The sequence below is a fragment of the Zeugodacus cucurbitae genome, chromosome 4, assembly GCF_028554725.1.
Source record: "Zeugodacus cucurbitae isolate PBARC_wt_2022May chromosome 4, idZeuCucr1.2, whole genome shotgun sequence".
Taxonomy (NCBI): Eukaryota; Metazoa; Arthropoda; class Insecta; order Diptera; family Tephritidae; genus Zeugodacus; species Zeugodacus cucurbitae.
The window spans coordinates 36,524,739-36,537,277 of record NC_071669.1 but is presented as its reverse complement, the minus strand read 5'-3'; the positions used below and the strand labels follow the sequence as shown (position 1 = coordinate 36,537,277).

At 34.4% G+C, this 12,539-nt stretch overlaps 1 protein-coding gene and 1 long non-coding RNA gene across 6 annotated transcripts in view; one reads left to right on the top strand and one right to left on the bottom strand.

Moving 5' to 3' along the window:
* The window catches only part of LOC105211544 (four and a half LIM domains protein 2), a 215,092-nt gene that overhangs the window by 34,507 nt on the left and 168,046 nt on the right, over window positions 1-12,539 (top strand). For 2 of the 4 annotated variants that reach the window (XR_008471138.1, XR_008471137.1), the window contains one exon: window positions 11,068-11,270. Coding sequence is in view for 2 of the 4 variants with exons in the window: in XM_054230332.1 (XP_054086307.1) it covers window positions 11,199-11,270 (72 nt within the window). In the remaining 2 variants the exon portion in view is untranslated. Of the gene's footprint in view, window positions 1-4,331; window positions 4,741-11,067; window positions 11,271-12,539 lie in introns of those variants that run through there. The other 2 variants (XM_054230332.1, XM_011183035.3) reach the window with 2 other exon arrangements.
* Window positions 4,740-11,068, bottom strand: LOC128921833 (uncharacterized). Of its 2 annotated transcripts, none has more exons than XR_008471141.1 (3): window positions 7,248-11,068; window positions 6,358-7,177; window positions 4,740-6,250 (listed from the first exon to the last, which is right to left on the bottom strand). It is a non-coding gene; the product is annotated as an uncharacterized LOC128921833 (long non-coding RNA). The 2 variants fall into 2 exon arrangements; XR_008471140.1 differs by having other exon boundaries at window positions 4,740-6,247.

Sequence of the window (12,539 nt, the reverse complement as noted above, 5' to 3'; positions counted from 1 at the left end):
AAATAAGTGTTTTAGGTAAGACCATTAACTAGTGTTTTAACGAAGGAAAGACAAACAAAATAAAATTTGGAATTTTGGCAGTGGTTTTTGAGAAAATTTGACAACCGACTTTAAAAACACGTCTCCGATAAAAACGCGTTTAAAGTTTTGAGTAGTACTTGACTTGGAGCCCACACTTTCGAAAGGCTGTGTCTCCGAAACTATTCGGATCGACTTGAAAATTTAGTATAATATTCTTGAGATGTTGTAGATATTAATAAGCCAAAATCGATTTTATAAACCCACGAAACCCATGTAACCCCTTAAGGGGCTATACCAGTGTATCCTTTTGAAAAATAATGACAAAATGACATAATTCTGAAAAAAAAATCGTTTTTCAGTCTTTTTTTCAATGCCAAATTGACAATTTTCAACCAATCAAACAGATCGTAGGTTATTGTATAGTAAATATATTCAAGAATACTCGGTTTAAATTTGAAGTCGATCGATCAATGTATCGTAGCTGCTTACACCTGCGGGCGGTAGCTCTTTAGAACGCTACCATTCAAAAACTATTCAAGATACGATCTTATCGCTCACAGGCTTCACAGGATATTTTTGAAAGTGTAAACTATCGAGTAAGCAAAAAATAAAAAAAATCGATTTTTTGAAAATATCACACTGGTATAGCCCCATAAAAAGTAGTAATGTTTTGAAAGTCGGTGAGCTAGATTTCTCGAGAATAGTACTAGTACTTATTCAAAGCTTTTTTATTACCGATAAATTTGTAAGAGAATATTATAGTTTTGTTCACAAACTAAACGAGTTAGATATAGGGATATACATATATGTATATCAAAATGATCAGGATGACGAGACGAGTCGAAATCCTGATGTCTGTCTGTCCGTACGTCCGTCCGTGCAACAGATAACTTGAGTAAAAATTAAGATATGTATCTTGACGAAACTCGGTACACACCCTATATATAGGTTATATTATATATGTATATCAAAATGATCACCTCCCATACAAAGGTTATATTGGAAATTACTAGAAGTACGTTAACTCAATAACGGAAAACACTAAATTTTACAGAAGAAATGGCAGAAGGAAGCTCACTCAGACTTAAAAAAAGGAAATGGGAGTGGCTTCGCCAACTTATGGGTCAAAAACCAATTCTCAGGAACTACTCGACCGATTTCAACGAAATTCGGTATATACCAGCGGGAGATAGCGGAATAAACCTTTACGCAAATACTGTATTTGAGGTGTGGCTTCATGTGAGAGAAAAATTGTTGAAATCGGACTATACGTAACGTTTCCAGGTCCCTGATATCGACCATGAAGAACTCAGTGCCTGATGGTAATTTTCACCGAAAAAATAGTAAATTTATCAGATATTTTAATGTAGTTCGGAGGGAATTTTTTTGTTCTAATTGTGTGTCTCTGCGCCAAAAATCGGATCATACCTTCCCGTAGCTCCCATATAACTAATGATAGGTTTGTCAAAAATACGGCGGGCTTTATTCCGCATATATCGGTTTATATGTAGGATATCTTAGCAAAATTAGTTAAAATTATTATAGTGTACCTTGGTGGTGAAAAAGAGTGAAATGGGTTCAGGAATTACCTCAGCCCTCACATACTATTTAAGGTGATTTTCGTTATTCTATTGGGCTTTATGCCGAATATGTTGGTCCAATTTTTTTGTTATCTTAATAAAACTATATCAATTTATATATTGATTTTGTCAAAAAAAAATTGTTTTGCGTATTCTTTCGATTAATTAAAAGATAAAACATTACTTGTACGTAATTCGTTTGATTTGTTTATTAATTCGTTATCCACTTCAGAGATATAGTGGTCAACGAAAAATGGCTTTTTGGGAGGGATTCTTGAAGATATGCTTTAGCAGTTTCAAAAACGGTTATTTTTACAAATAAAAAATTATTGAATACTTTTCTAAGTCACCATAATATGTGTACAAATTATTAGAATAATAAATTTAGTCTCAGCAAAATTTTTTGAAAAACTTCATTTTTTAGGGATCCTAACTCGATGTAACCCTATAACTGTAACAGGCGATTTGCATTAAATTGCATCTTCGTATAATTTGTTAAGAAAATATTCGTTAGAGCCAGAAGGCACGTTTGAGGAGCCATTACACACTTCCTTAGTTGAAATCAATTATTTAATGAAATATCCCACTACAACAAAAACAAAATTTTTATATAGTAAAGAAATAATATTTTATACGGTAAACGGATTTTATTATTTTGAAATCGGTGAAAGCTCGGCTTGGAATGTAGAGATTTTTCTAAAATGAGAAATTAACTCTTTAAAGAATATATAAACTTCACAGGAATACTATCCTTGTTTTCATAACCATATTCTGAATATTTTACCAAAATGTGGTTTTGAACAGCGACATTATATATACATACCCTCTCATTCGTACATACCACACATACATACATATACTCGTACATATATTGTAAATGAGGCAACGTTTTATATGGTTTACTAACACTGAGCTTTCCTATAAAACGGTGCTATAATTTTGGTATCTCCAAAGCAAAGCTAACATGTGAATGAATAAATGTGTGTGTATACATATGTCAGTAAGTGTGGGTAAGCTTGTGTCTAGGCAGACAAGCAAATGCTCTTCGCCCCACCATGCCCACAATGCTTCATTTTCAAAAAATATATTTATGTATATGGGAATGCACCGTATATGCATGTGTGTGTGTCGAGTTGGGGTTGTCAGTTTGCCGGCTTTCGTGATTCCAGCTGTTTTTGTGCTCTGCGTCTGCGTTTTATCATTCGCCACATTTTGCTGTTTTCGGTTTTTGTTTTGCTTCATTTGTTTATTAATTTGTTGCGTGCATTTTGTCGCTTCGAATCGGCATTTTTATGCCAATTGTGGTGGTGTTAGTGGATGTTGCATTTGCTGGAATAAGCGCACAAGTGGAAACACTCAATTTCTGGAAAAGAAGATGATGAAGATGTTGCGCGTTAATATGCCAAAATGATCTAGTTAAGATCAAAATTTTAGAATTTTTTCCAATGCACAGGACATGCATACAGACTTAAATATTTTCAAATCTTTGTCTTTAAAGCCCTTATATAAATGCGTTCTAAATAATGGAAGTGCACTCAAGTCAATGTTAGAAATGTCAAAAAATATATATTCAATATTTCTATCAATCACATTCTTGAGAAAATTTAGTTTTAAATAGATTTAAGATTTTAATGCTTATTGTTAGGCTTTAAACAAGCAGATTCAATAAATAAAGAAAAACAAAAATATTTTTATGTTAACTTTATATTTGTTTAAGTCGAAAAACGAAATACAAAGAAAAAATGTAATAATAAAATTCAAAAATATATTATAGTATTAAATAACTGTAATATCTGATTTTTTTATAAAGGTTAACTTAACAAAAATAAAAAAATATAATAAAACTTAAACCTAGCATATTTAACAGGTAATAAAGATTCAAACTTGAAAGCTCGTTATATTGTAATATAAAATTATTCAACCGAAGCGCCTTTAGCTGAATAAATGTTTAAATGATATGTTTTTTTAAGAAATAGTAAGTTTTTCATTATTATTGATTATTTAAGGTTAGATTGACAGTTATGTACTTCGGGAACTTATGTCTTCAAAATGAACTAAGTGGCTTTTATATTATTAAAGCGCCTAAAATTCCGATCGGTTAAACTCATTTTTCCTATCTCTGCTTTCTGATTCTAATAGCATATTCTTTATGTCAAAAAATGCAAGATTGTTAGCTAAAGCGTAAAATGTGTAAAATTTGCATGTAAGTTGAAAACAAGAAAAGCAAAAACTATTATTAGTTTCACTGAATGAAATCGGGGAAATATCTAGCTCATATTTATATAAATAACTACTTTTAACATTTCGTTAAAATAATTGCAAAGTTCACATGTGTATGTAAGCATGTTCCCCAGTTCAGCTACGTAGGAATTTAATCGGGCTTTACTTCTTTTAAGTATATTATTCTAGAATCATATCGGTGAGTAACGCATGTAATGTACCACATACTTCGTTGTAGCCGGCTCCAAGTTGTTCCAGTGTATTTTTGCATTCCTTCATTTCTCTCTCATATCAGCTCCAATACCAATAAACTATTGCAGACATATGTACATCCACATACTCGTATGGTATACATACATATATACAGACATTGAAACCAAAATTTTGTATAATAATAACAATAAAAAGCAATAAACAAAACACCGGTCGAGCCAGTTGCTGCTTTATGATGATGACTCGTTGGAACAGTTCGGCTGGAATCGTTGTTGGTCTGTTGAATGCGGCAATAGCCACGAGCGTCTTGGTGCGCTGGTGTGTTTACTATACACGCTTTCATCGAATATTTTTCGTAACTTCAGTCAGTCAGACGGAAGCGACTCAAGCGAGCGAACGAATTTCGAACGGTGAATAGTGGAAGCTCGCCCCAACCAAAGTACGCATACGAGTAAACAATACAACTCAATATACGAGTACTACACGTGCAACAACAATACAACCACAGCGGCGTATTCATAAAGCCGGCAAGCGATTGTGAATTAAACAGTGACGCCAACCAACCAAAAGTGCTTTGTGTTTTGTTGTTTTAAACGATTTTATTTTGGTTAATTTAATTTTTTACATTTCTCCTGAATTGAATTGGATTGGAAATGTTTTTATGTGCTTAAATGATTCGCAGACGAGACGTTTCATTAGTTTAATGGTTAGTAGTGCTGGAGGCAGTAATATCTATATAATATTGGACGTGCGTATGGTTATTCGTGTTTTTATGGCTATGCCGCTGTTATATCCATGTGCGGTTATGGTGTTTATAATTCTATAACATTTTGATTATTTTTTTAACACACATAATTTACGCATGGAATACGTACTATATGAATTTATATTCGAAACAATTGAATACGTTTTGTATCGAGCGGCGAATATATTGCGAATTAAATTGTATTTTTACTGGCTGTTGACGTGTGTGTGTCTTAAGAACGGTGGGGGGTTTAGCGCGTTGTCTGGAGCAAGGTGTGAAAGCGCTTGCTGATTCCTGATGTGCGCGCTCAGAGGCCCTCAAAATGAAATGTGTAACTTGAACGCTTTGTTGGTGTAAAAATGCTCAGTAGAGGCCGTGGAATGGTGCACAACTCGTACATCAAACGCGTTTTCGGTCGAATTTTTCGCTAATTTCGTGGCGTGTTGATTTGCAACATTTCCTTCCTGCGCAGTGAGTGGCGTATCCTCCACATAATTTCGTTGCCAACACTATTGCTAGCGCGTAAAGGCGTTGAAAACGGTTACCAGATTCAAATGTAAATCCAATTTGCCACTTCTGGGCCAACATATCGCGGATTTTCGCGGTACATAGCAACTGCAGGGACGCTGCAGATGAGCTGTAAAATCACAAGAAATTATTGTTATTGCACAGACACACACGTATTTATTAACATATATGCAGAACGGCGCAGTGCGGTGTAATGTGCTGTAGTGTCAGTGAGGCACAATCAAAGGCTTTTATATAAACATTCTAATTATACGCACTTGTACTTGCATAATGTTTATGAATTTGCGGAAAATTCGCAAAATCTTAGTAAAACACACAAAGTAATCTGATTTGTTGATAGCGCAAATGTTGTGGAAATTGAAGCCACTGAAACAATAAAAAAACTTTAGAAAAGCTGACGTCGACAAAAGCGCCGATCGTCGTAAACATTTAAGAATGCAACCACACTTACATATATTCACATGGATCACAGTGTTAAATGCTGACAGACGCTGAAAGCGAAGGGAAAATAATTTAAAATTATTTCGATTTTATTATATTTATTATCATCAACTCGAAATAAGTGTATATTACACGTGGGTTACCTTTAAAATAGTTAATATACCGTAATGAGATATTGTTTTACGATATTTGGGTTAAATCATCTTAATTGAAAGCCATATGTAATAGCAAGCAATTAAAGCAGACCACACACGAATTTTAACATAGAATCGTTGTTGTTTTTTAAATCTAGTAAATACATTTCATTCATTTGAGTCTAAATGCATATCGATCAATTTTTCTCAGCTTAAAACACTGGCCTTTCTGTCGTCGTCATCATCATCATCAGCTTTGACACCTTCGCCGTACACATATGACCATTTAAGTGTGTACTATATACTTCCATATCTACGTGTATGTGTTTGTGTACTTTTCTTTTTGTACTATATCTCCGAGCACCCTACTTTTATTTATTGCAAAAACAAAAATAAAAAAACAAATGAAGGAACGTTAACAATAAAATTATGTAGATTTTGTTGTTGAGCAAAAAAAGAAAAAGAAAATACAAACCTGTATAGCACATTAAACGCATGAGCTGGACTTATTTTTGTTGTTGTTGTTGTTGTTGTAGCTATTATTTTAGATTTTTTTTGTTTCCATACAATTCGGTTTAAGCCAAGAACCGGCAACTCACATTACTGAGATAACGAGTTAAACCGGCCCGGTCGTCGCTTGGGTCTACACCAATTACGAAGAGGGCCAAGAGTAAAAGGCGAATGCTGGAATCGAGCGGGTGAACGATCAGCAGCGCTGCGCAAGCAAGTTAGGCAGTCAGCCGGCCAAACAGCGCACAATGCCGTCATGCATAGCAAGTCATGCCACAGCGACGACGGGTCGTCGTTGTTGCAGCAACAAAATCTCGTGATCACGTTTCAGTGATCGCTATTGCACTTCCTCTAATAGAAGAATGCAACGGTGAGCGTCCAAGCTCCTAGGTACATGTATGTTTGTACATATGTGTGTATGGATGCATTTACATGCATATGCCTATGTACAGCATCACAAGTGTACATATGCATATAAGTGGAGAACAACATTTATGTATGTACATATATAATTAATAAAAAAAAGTTGAGGTTATACGTAAACATTGTATGTGCTACACTTGCCACATGCCACATTTCGTACCAAACCTATTTTTCGCTTTCAAATGATTCGTAATTTTTCTCCGGTGAAGGCTTTACCTAAATTTGAAGAGTGGCAAATCGAACACACTACTGGCATAAATGAGATAGACTGGCATAATCAAATGAAATGATATGAGATTATATGCCATACATTCAATCATGGATGCCTTCCATGTAAAGAGAGCCTCGCTCGGACGATAGAGCTGAAATATTGCGAACTCAATACAAATAATATAACATAACCTATTTGAAAGGTTTTAAAGACATACATACGTGGCATATAAACATTGCTAAGATCTCCGTATGGTGGCCACTTGTAGGAAATAACTTTGGATTGGTTTCGCAAGTCATATGCTTCCACTCGCTGATCCCTCTTTTATTAGGTTTACGTAAGTGTATAGGGGAAGTAAGCAGCTGGTCAGAATATATATACACATGACACTTCAACAAGTATGGCGAGTAAATAAGTTTTGGAGCGATAGTATGTGCGTCTTGATTGCGGGTTTTAAGCCGACCTCCGAACAACTGAATTGCTTTATCACATGTTGGTTAACGATAGAAATACGCACTCCGGTTAGACATTACTTGTATTGGATAACTGTTAATACATAGAAAAAAAATCAGTTACTTGAAATTTTGTTATTAGGAGATAGGAATTTTCTATGACTAAAACTTTAATGAATGTGACCGAGCCTCTTATATCAGCGAAAATACCAATCTGAGATGTTGACAATATGCAACTTAACGACAAACCAACAACCGTGATAGAAGCATTATTAGTAAATAAATAAAACAGTTGAATCCAATGGATTCAAATCGCCATTCTTTAGGAACTAACTTCCATTTATAACTATTGCTTGAACATGACATTATTATCTATTTCAAATTTAGATCTTTTTGGAGTTTCTTATATATATTTTTACGTAATTTTTGAATAAAAATATTTTTTTTTTTCATTTGTACAAAGAACCTCTCGACAGTTTAGTCTTACTATTCATTCGTGCAGCGTAACTGAACTACCAATTTTTTTTGCGATTCTCCTACTATTTTTACATGGGCCGCTTACTATGCATGAGAGCTTCTAACACCCATGTAATTTCTACTTATACTCGTATTGTAGCTATGAATGAGCTGTAAAAAATGAATAATGCTATACTATAAAGTTTAATATCATAACTGCATGTAATAGAAAAACCGTTCAGTAATTCCAAGGGTGACTGCACCGCACTATTCTCATCCGCTATATACTATTAACACCTCACTAGGTGCTCAGCTCTATTTTGCACTCAATGGCAGTGGTGCTTGTTTGTGTTGTTATCAGTTTGCTCCACAAACACACATTTATTCATTCCGTTGAATAATTTGCTACGCTCGCCCATCATTTACCTGTCCGGTGAGGTGTCAGCCAAAGCGATTTTATGTGGATCGCCATTCACGCGGGCGTTCAGTGCGTTTTAATCGCTTCGACAGCTGCGATTGTGGGTCTGCGCCGTTTTTGCCATGGCATAGCAAAATGGTGCGGTATTGGAGGGGGTGTGAGGAGCGCAAAGCACTGCAGTGGTGATTGAATTTCTAAAAATAATCATAACGATAGTATTCGACAAACCGCGCTCTTATTGTTCTATTGTTTCTATTTTGTGTCAGTTATTCTGGCGTAAATAAAGCGTTTTTTTTTGCTTAACGTTCGTGCATTTTTCATCTGTCTTACAATAAAATTGCATGGTACTGTATATCTCTTCTTTGTAAAAAAGAGGTGACAGTGGTGCCGAACTGAAAGCGATATGGTTGATCGAATCGCTTGGTATTCTGATATATATTTTATGTAATCTCAAGAAATCCGAAAATTGGTGGAATTGGGCTAAAAACACACCCTCTCTACTTATTTGAAATTGCAATAGATATTTTGAAACTCAGCGAAGATATCGAAATAAAGATAAAGATCGCCTGAATTCGAAAAACTGTTTTCTATATTTTCTGATTTTATAGTATACGTTTATCTACTCAACTCAGTGTTTGGTATTGTTTAATACTGTCTGTATGGTTTACAAAAATAAAATACGGAAACTAAAATTTGTATACTAAACTTTTGTGACATCTCTATTTTCAAGCGTTCGAGTGTATCCAAACATAGCAACTCGTTACTTATTTATTTTGCTTTACAGTGCGATCGTTCTTATATAGTATAAAGCTGAACTATATACCCACAAGAGTTAGATTTGGGTGAAAGCTTTTTGTGTTTTTATTCATATTTGTTAAAGGGGTTGTATGGTCTAGTTGCGATATAGGACCACTCAAATTTGTTATTTCAGTACTCGAGTAACAACAAGACAAACACTTACCAATCTCAAATACTTTTAAGATTTCCTTGATAACTATAAATTACTTTTGTACATGATAACATAATACTCTATACAATAAGGGAAGTCCAAAATTTTTGTGTAAGCCTAATTTTTACTTCCGAATGATATAATGCTAATTGAAATATTTTCACTTAATTATAATGCCACTTTCTATTCAGATATCTGCGTTATAAACATAAAAATATACTCGTATTCAATATCACTTTCCAACACTCGGCTGGATATTGGGCCAAACTATGTTTTCCGGGAGATTGAGTCATTAGTAAAAAATTTTTATTCTTCGATTTTCGAAGTTACCTTCGAAAATAAAAACATTTGGATTCGAAGTTCAGAAAAAAGACTTTTTAAAAAATTATTATTAATTATTCTGTGTCCTAGTTACTAAAAAATCCAAAATATAGACATGATCTAAATTTTTTTCTTAGTTCAATGGTATATAAAACGTTTTCGTCAATATTATATGAAAAATGTTACAAGAGGTCCAGAATTTTTCGAAGATCAAACTTTGACTTTTAATAGCATCTGTCATATAAACTTGTCCCAAAGTGAAATAATCAGGCGGAGTTAAAAAGGAGGTTATTTGGCAAGTTGAAGTAATTGTAAACTGACTTATCGTTGTGTACCGAATTTTGTTCAAATTGGTCTGGTCCTTTCTGAGTTTTGGTTTTTGATATACAAGTGGGAGTGGCCATGACCATTGTTCAATTTTAATACCAATAAAGCTGGTATGCATTTTTTATTATTGTTAAAGATAGTGTTTCTGACTTTTTTATTATTCGATGGCTCTAGTAAGTTTGATTGATATATCTTTTGTAGTTTACGAAGTATACATATGCAAGACACCTATTAGGGGCGGGACTTAGTGACAAGAGTACAATTTTACCATCTTCTCTTCTTCTTGACCGGCGTAGACACCGCTTACGCGGTTATAGCCGAGTCTACAACAGTGCGCCACGCATCTCTCCTTTTGGCAGTTTGGCGCCAATTGGTAATACCAAGTGAAGACAGGTCCTTCTCCACCTCGTCTGCGGTATTCGTCGTTGCCAATGTTCAGAGGACCATAAATCTCACGCAAAACCTTTCTCTCGAAAACCCCAAGAGTAGTCTCATCGGATGTTGTCATCGTCCACGCTTCTGCACCATAAAGGAGAACGGAAATGATGAGGGACTTGTAGAGTTTGGTTTTTGTTCGTCGCGAGTTGACTTTACTTTTCAATTGCCTACTCAGTCCATAGTAGCACCTGTTGGCAAGAGTGATTCTGCGTTGGATTTCAAGCCTGACATTATTATCGGTGTTGATGCTGGTGCCCAGGTATACGAAATTATCTACAACTTCAAAGTTATGACTGTCAACAGTGACGTGGGAGCCCAGACGCGAATGCGCTGACTGTTTGTTTGATGACAGGAGATTTTTCGTCTTGTCCTCGTTTTACCATCTACAGATATCTAAGTTCTTTAGCTTTAGGTGTTACTTAGGTGAACGAAACTGCTATTATTATACTCGGTACAACACGTTGCGAGAGTATAAAAATAACCTAAATATTTTTTGATATAATTTGTTTGCTTAGATACATGTGTGTAAAAGCATTTCCGATATGTACCAGCAGCACACTAATCACCACTTTAAACAATTCGCAAGCATTCATAAAATATTGTAAATATTTATGTTTATACTGATGAATATTACAAAAAATAGCAGGAAGTAGTGACTAATGCAAATTCTTTATTTACAGCTAAAAATTTTGACAAAAAAAGTGCTAATTAATCCAGTGGAAATTTTACCAAAACAACCATAAATCCAGTGCAGTGAATTCTAACTGAAAGAAAGTGCGTAATATTTATTCAAACTGTGTCAAAAAATTAAATGTCACCGACTAAGGACAATATGAATGGCGCTACGGTTTCTAGACGATCACGGGAGGAATTCTCCGAAAAGGTGGGTAACCATTTTATATACATATATGTTTCCGCCTCATATTAGGGGACTTATGTTCTGGAAACTAAACAAGTGAGGAAGGGCTAAGTTCGGGTGTAACCGAACATTTAATATTTTCGCAGTTAATTTATTTAATTTTATTAAGGGAACACACAATTTGACCCACATATTAGGAATAAAATCCACTAGAATAACAAAAATCATTATATATAGTATACTGCGGACTGGATCGATTTCAGGTATTTTTGATATCTACATTATACCCCAGATTTTACATTCACTTAAGTTTGCTAAGAAGAATCTCGCGTATTAACCGATATATACAGTATAAAGTCCACAGGAAGTTTGAAAAAGCGAATATGAGATATATGGGGCTAGAGGAAATATTGGCCTGACTGTGCTCATTTTTGGAACAGACGCTGATTATAAGAAGGAACACATCATCTTTGAAATACTTTAGAATATCTGAGAGATTTGTCGATATTTTCAGTAAAAAATTATTCGTAAATTTTGAAGTCCTCATGTTCGATATATGGGGCCATGAAAAGTTATAGACCGATTTGGGTGATTTTTATACGGGCTGCGATACACTAGAGATACAGTATTTGGGCAAAGTTTTGTTGCAATATCTTCACTGGTGCTTAATTTATGGATTGCTAAGTGAACAAATTATATGCGTTTGTGATTGTGATATATGCAAGTAGGCGTAGTTGTGGACTGATTTCTGCCATTTTCAAGTAATCTCCGCTTAGGTGCCCCCTCTTAACATGCAATACTTTTGAGATACTTAAGCGGGAAAGGCACTTAAATGAATCCCGCTTAAAGATGCCAAGAAAACGTTATGAAAGAAATTTGAAAAAATATAAATGTAAAATAAGAAAAGAAAAAAATAAAGAAAAACACCAGAAGGGTGTTTAAAAAATTTTCTTTAAAAAATTTGAAATGGGCGAAGTTCCGCTTACTTATGGGTTAAAAATCATACCTCAGGAACCTCGAGATTTCAATGAAATTCGGTATATATTTTCTTGACACCCTGATGACACGAATGTTGGGCGAAATCGGTTCACAACTACGCCTACTTCCCATATAACTAAATTTTGAATTCCATCTGATTCGTTCACTTTATAATTTATAAATTAGAAACTAATGAGGATAACGCAATAAAACTTGTATTATATTATTTTTAAAATTCTCCGTAAGTTGCTCGTGTAAGCTTTAACAAGCTGTTGAGATTAATTACAAGTCCATAAAAGATTACTTTCCACATTT